At 43.3% G+C, this 12153-nt stretch overlaps 1 protein-coding gene across 1 annotated transcript; it reads right to left on the minus strand.

Annotated features, from left to right (window-relative positions):
- Positions 1 to 282: 282 nt before the first annotated feature.
- LOC128302368 (voltage-gated potassium channel subunit beta-2) lies at positions 283 to 5606 on the minus strand. Its single transcript, XM_053039178.1, has 9 exons — positions 5504 to 5606; positions 4380 to 4450; positions 3957 to 4190; positions 3756 to 3852; positions 3508 to 3635; positions 3305 to 3384; positions 2920 to 3222; positions 2667 to 2852; positions 283 to 392 (listed from the first exon to the last, which is right to left on the minus strand). Exons 1-9 carry the CDS (start codon positions 5602 to 5604, stop codon positions 291 to 293), a joined length of 1302 nt encoding a protein of 433 aa, XP_052895138.1. The 5' UTR covers positions 5605 to 5606; the 3' UTR covers positions 283 to 290.
- Between the last annotated feature and the right edge of the window lie 6547 nt (positions 5607 to 12153).

Raw genomic sequence — 12153 nt, forward strand, 5'->3', positions numbered from 1 at the left:
GGTGGCATGTTATGTTGATGCTGCTGTTGCTGCTGCTGCTGCTGCTGTGATGATGGCGTATGGCAGCAGTCTTGAAGCGTTAGTGCTGAGCTACGTTCCGTAACACTAGTGACGACGTTTACAAATTGGTTACTGGTTACTAAATTCTCGTTTTGTCACTGAATTTCGCAGAAGCTAATCTTTTGCGATTCTTTCTGCTCCTCACCCATGCTGATGTCTTCCTCTTTAGGCGATTCTGCCCCACACGGAACTCCGCTTTCGCTAGGAGGCCCCGGGGGGCAGGCTGATTGTCACCGAAGGGCAAGCGTAGATATCGGCGGTGGACGCACTGGTTTGTTTTCAAGGATGCGTTCTATTTCCAGCATCACACCGGTCGATAGCCGTGGCAGTAACTACAAATATGACCAAAATTGACTCGTTAGAAGTGAAATTTAAGATACATATTTTATTTCGATTTTCACATCTATGTAAAGTAACACTAAGTTTAATTATTGAATGATTTTTTTACAGCAGGCTGATCTGTTTTACAAAAAGCCTACATATAGAGATTTGTTATACGAGTTTCCTGTTACCTAGGAGATGCTGGGGTTCATATTCTGGTGATATGGTGGTAATGCTCTATTGCAGGGGTCGGCCCACCTTTCACGAATGGGGCCAGATAGTACATACAAATTTGAGGCTGCGGGTCAGACATTCTAAGCGAGTTTTTAGACATATGCAGTACAGCAGCTCCCCGGTTTACGCCAATGTTCGGGACCGAACACTTTGGCGTAAATCGAGTTTTCGCGTATAGCGAATTTCCGGTCGACATATCATTTGTACTTCATATTGAAGCGTTGAAATTTCATAATGTTTAAGGGGCCAGAAAAAAAATCGTAATTAAATTACGTTGAACTAAGTGGAATGAGCTTTATTTTTCATTCCTTCTATCCAAATAATCAATAAACTTTCCATTATTTATATTTTTTATTGCATTTCGAGAACTGCCGTTAGCAGATATCCTTTCATTATCAATAAACTGTCATTTTTCCAAAAAGCCTCAAAATACGAAATCGCGTATATCGAGTATGGCGTACTGTGGGGACTTGCTGTAGCTCAAAATCACGAAAGCAACCTGTTCGTAGTTCATTTTTAATGTTTCATGCTTTTTTGCAATAATTTCAAACTTATTGTTCAAATGTTACATGACTCAAAATACTTAAACACCTGCGGAATGCAAAAAAACAACATTGGTTTCCAGTCGGATTTTCAAGTCATTGACAAAAATCTGCCTTCCTCAGGCCCTGTCACATGGTATCAGGGCCATTATGGACATTGGTTATGGACATGAGGTTTCGATTTGTGCGTAGAATAACCCTTAAACACAGCTGCCCTTATAACATGCGTTCTGGGCTTCGCGTTGGAGCAACTTTAGTAAGATATCAGACCGACCATAATTGGTTAGAAAAAGATGACCAAAGAAATCTTGTTAAAAAATGTAGACAAATATTACACGGTTGATGTCAACGGTCAATCACATGTATACATTGTAGTATCGTGGTGAAGAGATCTTATATTGTTTATAATGTCTATCAAATTTTTTTATACGCCAGGATAAAAACTTATGGAGGGCCATATTTAGCACGCTGGTCGCACTTTGCCCCTGCTCTATTGTGTACATTCAACTCAAGTAATTTTTTGATAACGTGAAGCACTTCGTTTCCATCGCATAGACAATTGCAAGAGCGTTTAAGCGAACCCGATTATCAGGACCTCGACGTAATCGTAGAGTGCTGCAGAAGCTAACGATGAGGATGACCAGAGGAAAATCACCTCCTCATATTTTTGGAAAACCGGAGAGCCTGACTAATATGCAAGAAATACCTTATAGTTATGTACCGAACTCGAGGGACCTGGTTAGTCAAATACGCTAGTTCAGGATGATCACATTAGACTTTCAGGTTAGAACTCAGGAGTAGTGGAAAAAAAATCTTATCTCCGATTAAGGACGTTGTCGTGGTCATAAGACTTAATTAAAACTGGGAGTCAATATGGTACAAAATGTCGGAAGAGACCACTGGAGAAAACTGGTCTGGTTGATAGATTTGTATCGAAGATTATATCTACGAATGAATAATATCGACGACGACCATTCCGAAGCCCATCAGGTGGAAATGCTAGATCTGGTCAGATGATAAAATCGATAGCAATTTTTGGGGTGAGCTTTGGCGTTGACCGCAAAGCAATTGAATTGGCCTCTATTGGCTCAGATTAGAAAAAAAAAAAATTCTCCTCATCTTCCAAATGCCATTGGGGGGATTGGTGGGCTTCGCTCAAACGTTATAATTAACCAATTATGAAATATTTTTTACAAGCCGTTTCTTCTGAGCGATTGCCTGCTGGCCAGATGCGAATTTGTAAAACTTCTTCGGTGCGGTGTGATGCATGCAACTTGAACAAAACCTTGAGAGCTATTGCCGTACCCTATTGTTGGTAGTGGTCGGTACAAATTAAATGATAATATTGTCTAATTGTTGTCAACACAAAACAGTGCAGGGCTGCAGGGAACTCGTATGAAAAATCGGTGTAGTTTGAATATGTTTTTCATGCATACGATTTCTGAGTTACTGGTGAACGACACCTCATCATTGTCCCTGAAAAGTCCATCAATCTTTACGGTAGCTTACCTGTAGCGCTTGCAGGCTCTGATGGAGCTGTTCCGGAGAGGTAGCACCGAGCAGCAAACATTGCACCGGTTCATGCTTGAGCGACCACGCAATCGACAGCTGTACCGCATTGCAGCCCAACTTCTCCGCCAGATTGCTAATGTCACGCGCCTTGTCGTACAGCCGGCGCGCTTCGTCCTGCGGATCCTTACGCAAATGCAACATAACCGCCAGATGGACGGAAAAATAGAAAGAAAAGAACACAGATATGTACGCTACAGTGCGGTCTGGCCGTAGATCGTACACTTACTTCTTTGTTTACTTCATCCTCGATCCAGGAGTAGCTTTGGCTTTTGCTTTTCAGCGATCCCTTCGGTATCCAGAGCTTCTCGCCGTTCTGTGCATCGCCCAAGCACATGGACAGTGGTCCCCAGGCCATGAATCCGACACCGATTTTGTTGTACATCTCAGGCAGGTAAAGCTCCGCCTTCTCCCGACAGAACATGTGGTATTCCGACTGCTCCACGATCGGTGTCACACAGTTGAACTGGCGACAGTTTGTGTAGGCTTCCATGATCTACCCAAAACAAAAGCATAGGTAGAGGTGGAATGTTAAATGAGTTTTGTAACTTTGGCGGAAATCGATTATTAGACATTACCTCCACGGGTGACCAGCGTGCTGTTCCCCAGTACATCGACCATCCTTGCGATATGACGTAATTCATTGCTCGCACAATCTCTGCGGATGTGTGTGTGTGTGTGTGTGTGGTAGTAAATTATAATGCGAGCAATTAATTGTGGATATGTTTTTCACCTTTGCGGTACCTTCCACCATCATGATAAACATACGCCAAATACTAACCTTCCATCGGACACATAGAGTCCGCCTTGTGCACCAGTATGACGTCGATGTATGGCAGCTGCAACCTTTGCAGGCTCGCTTGGACACTTTCGATGATGTGTTTTCTCGATAATCCTCGCTCTTCGGATCTGGGCGGAAAGATTAAAACCGTGGTAAAAATATTAAAAATAGATCTCCATGCACGCACTCATCTGCGAAATGGTGCACCACACACCACCACCCAGAACACAGTCTGCTGCGGCTCTTACTTTGTGCTCCAATAAATTTTTGTTGTTATGACGAAGCTGGTCCGTTTCCATCCTGCCTTTTGAATAATCTTGCCCAGCTCTATTTCCGCACGTGTACCTGTATTATGGTGAAGGTTACGAACACGACAGGGCATATGGTTTTAGCGAGATCATTTCCTGCCACGGGATATTTATCCCGCACAAAACGCACAAAACACCTACCTGAATGCGCTTCGGAAAGGTCGAACAAATTGATTCCGCTATCAACGGCCAGGCGAAGGATGGCTTCCGCCTGTTCCTCCGAGACGCCCGGCGAGAAAATGGGCCAGGTGCCGAGACCCACATTGGAGACGCGCAGGCCACTTTTGCCGAGATTTTTGTACCGCAAACCGGGCGTAGTGGTTGCATTGCTGCGTATCTGTATGGCCGGATTGGACCCCAAACTGGTGGAACGACCTGTGACGGTGTGTGCACGGTAGAGGATAAAATATGCGTTAATTTTGTTCATTTTTGTCAATTACTCGGTTTGCAATCAAATCGGTTGATGTGAACAACCAAATGGTAGGGTTTGGGCTAACGGAGATGCACCTATTACATGATCTTTGGCACTGGCCATAGTTATATTTTGCATTCGCTAGAACTTACCGAAATCAAGCTGAGCAGTCGTGCCACTAAATTCCTCCATGCAATCGAGTGAAGCTATGGGAGCGCGGCACCTGGTAATGAAGGCGTAATCAATTGAGGACGGATGGAGCGTTACGTAGCATCGGAACCACAGGAATACAGGGAATTTGGAGAGTCGATAAAGTGAGGTTTTGGGGGAGGGGGGAAGACGGAAGGTAAAAGAAGTTAATTAATTACTGTTGCTCTAATAATTAAGTGCGGTACGTAACCGGCTAAGATCGTATTAAGGGCGTGAAATGAATGGATATAGACCAGAGGTCAGTTTAATTACTTTCGATTCTTGTTTTCGTTTGTCGGGTAGCTTGTTCCGAACCCGGAGGCGTAGAGAAAACACCAAACATAAAGAACAGAAATTGGTTGTGAGTATTGCAATTAAAAGTGTGAACGTGCCCGGCTAGTTTGCGCTAGCACTATCGGAGGGGTTTCGGAAGCTGATTACCACCCAACGTCTCTGATTGACCCTTTTTTTACTACTCGTGGCCAGCGGTACCATTGACAGTATCCCCAAGCGCGGTTAAGCAATAGAGCACCGAAAAAGTGTACAATTTCGATCCGGCAAATAGGTAAACGCATGCTTCGGGAGAGCAACATTCGGTTCGCCACCAGCAAACCAAAATCAGCCGCTAGCAGGCAGCTAATATTAACCATACCCGATGCTACCCGCACTCTAACGGCCACGGCTTAGCATATCTAATTATAAACGGAAGGTAACGTAAATGATGAGAATTCCCTCACCCATGACCCAACATTTTTGTCAACTTTGATTTCTGTTGAGTACGAATATCACCCATTTTTTGTTATTTCGCAGTTTCCACCAAAACGATTGCTCAAGCAGAGGAAAATAATGACCGATTCAACCCAAATGCAGTTGGGTATTTTCGTCTGCTCTATTGGTAGCAAATATATCCTTTTTTCCTCTGATACTCTGTCATCCGTTAAAGCACGCACACATCGCATTAAACTGCACACGTTGTCCACAAACACGCTCCCACTGCAACCCTCACCCAGCACCCCTTCCCCCCTGCGGGTCAAGCTATAATCACCACTGCCACTTTGGCAAAACCCTTGTTTGTTGGAAGTTGTACCTGTAGATTGTGACCGGATTTGAATCCTCACTAATATTGTCATTGTTAACGTTATTGTCGTTATTAGGTTTTGAAGCAACATTACATAACACGATCGACATACCGGAAATGTCCTTTTTTTCCTACAATATTCCTTTTTTCCACCAAACTTCACTCTTATCGTCGAGGCTAGGCGATTCAAGGTTCAGAGATGATTGGAACTGTGACCAACTGATGGGTCGTCGACGACGGTGTTGGTGGTGTTTGGTGGTGACGGCGACAACGGCGCAGATGACGGGCAGGTCGGGGGTAGCCGTCGTGGAAGATGATTTAGTGCGATTTTTCTAGCAGCCGCGGCAGTGACGACAGTTTGAACACACGACCGGACACTAAACGCACCAAATTAACACAAACATTCACAAACGCACGCACCAGGCACCTGTGCTTCGAGTGACCCGCGGAGTTTTGCGGGTGGGAAACCACGCGAACCCGGGCAACACGCTCACACACACACACTTTACACTAGCAGACTTGTCTCGTCTCTGCGAGCTGGATCCGCATGCAAAAAGGCACACCACTGCAGGGACCAAGGAGTCACAGAAAGTGTCGCATACGAGTAAAACTGCACTACTTTTCGGAAGCGCGACGGAAGAACCTTTTCGCCCGAGAAAAGTTCCCAGATCGCATGCTTGCCGCGGCTGCTGGCGGCCTTTTGGGGCAAGAGTGACAAACTTAGTATGCTCTGCGTGTACTAAAGCACCCCGCGAGACAAGGCAACAAAAGGGTGGCGCGATAGAGAGAGAGATAGAGAGAGAGAAGAGATAGTAACCAACGAGAGGATTATGAATGGAGACGAGAATAATGTGAAACAGAACACATCAATAATATAGGACATTGCAGAAAGCGAGAGAGAGAGAGAGAGAGATCATATAGATCAAGACAATCAAGAAAGAGAGATATGCTTAGGAAAGGGACGGTAAATTCGATGCAGGTATTGTAGCATAGCAACGTGAGCGAAATGGAAGGATCGTTAACAGTACGGTAACTTTGAAAGTTTGAAATGAAGAGACGACGAACGGCAATGAAACTCAAACGAACAAATAAGATAGAATTAGTGTGAATGTATGAAAGAAGGAGATGTAGGGAGAGAAGGAGAGAGAGAGAGGTAGAGGAAGATAGAGAGAGAGAGAAAGAGAGAGAGAAAAGAGAGTGAGAGATTTGGGAATGCAAAAAAAGGATCAAATCGGGAAAATCAAGGAAAATGAGAGACAGCTTTAAACGTGTACTCTGGGCTTTGTGATTTTTATCTTGCGGTTCTTTTTGAGATGTGTGCTTTTTGTTCGCTTTTGTCGCACGAACCGACGGCTTTTGTTGTTGAGTGAGCATCTGCACCTAAAAAACACTGGCATACATCCTTTTGCTCAGCATTGCGCTCGTGTTACTATGTTTTCCTCTATGTGTTCACGGTTTCTTCTCACTTTTCCACACACACACACACGCGTTACCGTGCAGTTATTATTATTTTTCCTTTTTTTGCCTGTTCTCCCCAAACATTAGAAAAACCGCACAATCACCATCCGTTTGAAGGACATTGTGAATTTGAAATTGATTTTTCAACACCAACGTCACTACTGTCCGCCGGAAACTGGGTATTTCAGGGCGCTCCTATGTGAAGCAGAGGCACCACGAGCGCCGTTGGTACACACCAGCACCGCATCGATTTCCGTTGCAGGTCCACGGACGGCTATGAATAACTTAAGGATAATTATGCTTATGTAACAACAAAGGATATCCTGCCACGGTGTGCTGCGGTGCCTTTAACGCGAAAGAATTGGAAATGAATCGAGCAAACAAAATCATTTGCTCCCCGTGTTGGCTACCCATTCGGTTACGTACGTCGTCTTTGCCGTTGTCGTCGTTGTTCGCAAACACCACCACTCTACTTTTTCTATTAAGCCTCACGTTTTCTTCTATAGGAAACGTGTTAGCACTTTCGACTGGTTTGGACGTTTTTATCCTCACGTTATGCTAACGACGGATCGGTATCAATTAAGTAATTGAACATATATGCACACATATACACACACACTTGTACACGGACTCGTTCGAATAATTGACTCACTAGACACCAAACCGGAACGGAATAAATAATAATTTACACTTTTACATAACACTCCATTAGTAGACGGAAGCTAAACACGACGTTGCGGCAATACGAACGGTTGCGAACGCATTGAATTTTCTTGTCCCATAATGTTTATTTCATTGCGTTCTCCACTGACACAGTGTGGTGTCTCGCTGCTATAATCTCTGCATCGAGCTGGAACACGTACACCGTACCGCGTGAGAGAGAGAGAGAAAGAAAGAAAGAGCGAGAGACAGAGAGAAAGAGAGAGCGGGAGTTTTCCCATTTCATTTCCAACGCTATCGCTGTCCTTTGCGATGCTTTTCTCTCCCGGGGTGGTAGACAAAACAGTTTGGAGAGTAACTTCCTTTGTGCAACATACATACGTCCACACACGCACACTTGAATGAACATTGCACCAAACTCAGGACGGAAATGCAGCTTAAGTGTATGCGAGCTTTGAGCAAATTGAGGAAAACAAACCTGTCAAATGATATCGATAAGTCCTCAATTTAAAAAAAAATGCTATAGGCCGACTCATATAAAAATCGACTCATTCTCTAGAAATCCAAAGAAGTTGACATAAAGGAAACAGTTCCTCACAAAGAAATAAATCTCCTTGCAAAGTATAATCTCTAGTGCAGGAAATTTTCCAAAGCTAAAAGCCGGTAACATTTGTTTTGAAAAGAAACAAGGAATACCTTGGAGATGGAAACCAGTCTAGTGGCTCTAAATCTCTATTGTGAAGATTCACAAATGTTTGATGCTTCATACACGTCTGAAGATCCAATAATTTTCCGGAAAATTTCCGGAATCTCTCAATATGTTGAAAAAGCCACCTCTGATCTACAAGCATTCATTCATTCCTGAAGTTTCAAGCATTTCTAAAATTTCCGGAATCTTGCAAGATCGAATAAATCTTTATAATATTTAAAGTGCTTAAAAAATCATATCTCAAGGAATCTCTGACTGACTCTTCATAGAAGCCCTTATATCAATCACTCTTTTTAGCAGATTATTTGAAAAGAACCACCTTAAGTTAATCAAATGCTATAGTTCAAAGGTAACGTACATCATCTTATGGCAGGCATCCGATTGTGACTGAGAGTATATTGTCGAAATTTCGCTTTCCGTTGAGTCCTGACGACCTTTGGGAAAGTCTTGCAGTTGTGATGTCTCTGGAGCTCCCTTTTCTGACGGTGCTTTATGCGAAGTAGCCCCGGAAAGGACCGAATTGCGTTGTTCTTCCTGCAATACAGAAGCACGTGTTAGAACATAATTCATTGCATTTTTCTAACTTATGGTGAATAATTGTGCGCTGTAACATTCAAATTCATTGCAAACACATTCAAACATTCAAACAGTTTTATCGCTTCCATTACTTGAATTACCATTACCGCACGTACTCGTGCTCATGTTGAACATTAAAGGGTCGAAAAATAATTGATTTTTTTGCTCGGTTTCGTCTTTCATTCGTTTCGCTACATCGGGCTGTAGGCCGTTTCACTTGAACGCGGACAGATCAATATCGATTAGCCATTCTGTGCTGACACGTATAATCGCTTTTAAAGGCCTCCCGTTCCGCTTGGAAACTCGTCTCTAGAGAAAGCAAACCCGGTTCAAAACGGCCGTCTGCATAATTGAGAGATTTGGCATAACGCCAATAGTTTTGCAAAACGATAACGACTGGTACGAAAGGAAAGTTTCGCTTCGGGGCGATACACAAAACGAATAGCCTCACGTGTTTGACTTTTCCAAACGAAAGACAAAGAAGGCAACAAAAAGGTCATTTTTTTCGGCCATTTTTTGCACAGCAGCACCGGGACATTCATTTGACATTCATCACACCGAGCAGGGAACTTTTCGTCGTCATGCCGTGCAGAACTGCACAAAGTCCCAAAATGGATGTGCATCTATCTTGCCAACAGGTGTGTGTCATACCTGTTTGTACACCTGTACGAGCGCTGACCGGATATGCAAAAATGAGCATCGTATCATAAATTACCTCCTTCGGTGTCACTGCCACCGTGGTGTTTTGCAACGTTTCCATGAGCGTAAGGTTCGTGCTACCGAATGGCGTGTCTTCGAGCAGCGGTGTTTTCACACCGGCCAGAATGGGGGATTTCTCCTCGGCTATAGTGGTCGGTGGCGTACGGCCCGGTGTCGTCGTAATGCTGCTCTCCGTGTAGAATGGTTCCGTTTGGCGGAAACCCCGGTCGCCCGAGCTGTTCGACGATGGTGGTGGTGGCGATGTGGCACCGACGGGACCACCTGTAGTAGCAGCGGCCAATGCTGCTGCTTGTCGTTCCGAGCCTAGCTGTGCCTGCCGTTCCCTTTCCTGGGCTCTGCGTTGATTCAACAGTTCGTTGTCGAGCTGCCTTATTTCCCGTGCTTCTCGCTGTAAATGGGAACGAACGGCAAATTGAATGTTTAAAGCACTATGTGAGGCACCTGTTGGGTGTACATACCTTGCAATTGGCGGCATCGAGCTTCTGTTGCTTGTGGTGCTGCTCCCTATCGGAGGATTCATTTTTCTGCCGTTCCTTTGCCTTTTCTTCATCCGCTTGCCCTGTTTGCAGTAGAGGAAATGGCAACATACAGTAATGATGTAGGTACACTAGTTTGCCAATATTACAGTCGTTAATAAGCGCTACCAGAATAACGGGCACAAATGCTCGTTTTAATTTAATTATGCGTAGCGATATTTTTAAGAGCTTATTTGGGGTTAAACTTACTTGAAGAACTCCCACCAGACGCCCCTGGCGGCGGAAACGAGAACCAAAACTGATGAGCCAGTTTGCTATTCACTACAACAAGAAAAAACAATTGTTATGCTATTTGCCGTATTTTAGAACTAGAACTAGTCAAAATGAACATCGTTTGTTTTAAGCTTGTCATCGCACCGTTCTCACGTCACTAGTTCACAAACTACGCACTACACGAAAATTTTGGTAACATTTTACCCCAGCCAATCCGATTGGTGTTGGCATATTTGTCTAAAGTTTTTTCTCTTGTTGCCACAGATGGAATCAATGCAAAACTTTTCAAGGGTGGTTCTGTTTTTTTGGGCCCTGTATTAAAACTACTCTATTGAAAACACACGATTTGGTGACACTTGCAACTGGTGCAATAGGTTGGACAAATAGTTTTCGTGGCAAGGGATGCACTTTATTTTTGGGTAGAATTATTATCAAAGAAATTATGATGCGGAAAGGTATGTGATGGTGAAAAGAGAGAAAAAGAGAGCGACAGGGGGCGAGGAAGAGAGAAAGAGAATGAGCAGGAGAACGAGAGAAGGAGAGGAGGAAATAACATATAGACCCCTATCTCAACCAACCCAAGTTAAAGATCGACGAGAAAACTTTACCACACTAAACCACGTACGGTGGAAACACTGATCAATCTGGGTTTGGCCCGTAACATGAAACGCAACAACCCGCTCAGTAACGAAACGCAACCGATGTCAACTCAATTGATGCTCGCGCAATGCAACAGTTTATCCTTGTGTGTATGTTTTTGTTACTTACATAACTTTGTTTCTGGCCAAAATAAACGACGGAAATTTTCTAACAATCCCGAACCACCGACCGACCACCGGAATGTCTCTTGTGACCTGAGTTTACCGAGGATATAGCTGGCGCGCATGCGCCACAAAACCGTTACTTTATAAATATAGCTATCATCAAGCTATCAATTGAATTTGGAAGTTTGACCAATGTTGTGGTCATACCGGTGACAAGTAATGATCGCAATTCTTGTAAGCATTTTTTTATTAATGTAAAATATAAATATGATAAAAATGAACAACAATAGAAGTTTTGCTGCACTGCAACCATTGTTCACTGTCTTTAATTGGCAAAGTACTAAGTTGTATTTTCTTCCAAGAGTTATTGGTCGACAGTTGAGAGAATCGTTTGGACTCGCTTAATCTGTTACGACTGTTAAAACTGGAATTTCATAAACCTTTCATAGTTCCATAGGTGCTGATAATAACGAAATTTAAATGTTAATTTCCGCGATAGGTACTAGGCGTCTCCATCGTTAGTGATCGTGCAAAAGGCAAAAAAAATGGTAACACAAAATATACACATCAAAGTATTAACTTGTTTACACGACAAGTGCAATTTGAATTATATCCTTGTATAATTATCCGAAATAGCAGATAATTTAAGAACAAGAACATGAACCAAATTGGACGGTTTGGTTACGCCACGTCAACTCTGTGGTGTAGCATGTCACCCGGTGGTGTAATAAAATGACTGTTTCCAGTAGCCGTATGAATCCTATTTATGCAGTTATTAATTTATTATAGCGCCAACACTGGTGTCAGAAATGGAACTAATAAATGGAATGGAACTAATAATTAAGGAAATAAAGCAAAATACTTTTTTTGGAAAAGTCTAAATTTTTAATATTCGACCAATGATTGCAAATTTCGAACCCGGCTTGAATTGCTAACGTGGTATTATAAACACTGCCAGCTTAACATTAACGTCATGACCGCTGTCCGGCAAAAGCCGGGAAAAGTGTAAACAAGCCGGTGCGT

This window comes from Anopheles moucheti, chromosome 3 (genome assembly GCF_943734755.1).
Source record: "Anopheles moucheti chromosome 3, idAnoMoucSN_F20_07, whole genome shotgun sequence".
NCBI lineage: Eukaryota > Metazoa > Arthropoda > Insecta > Diptera > Culicidae > Anopheles > Anopheles moucheti.

Excerpts from the sequence above, each read along its gene's own strand:
- LOC128302368 (XM_053039178.1), bottom strand. The coding sequence starts at position 5,604 with ATGTCGATCGTGTTATGTAATGTTGCTTCAAAACCTAATAACGACAAT. Across the intron at positions 3,853-3,956 it reads CCTTTCCGAAGCGCATTCAG|GTACACGTGCGGAAATAGAG; the intron begins GTAGGTGTTTTG and ends ACCATAATACAG. Across the intron at positions 3,223-3,304 it reads CACGCTGGTCACCCGTGGAG|ATCATGGAAGCCTACACAAA; the intron begins GTAATGTCTAAT and ends TGTTTTGGGTAG.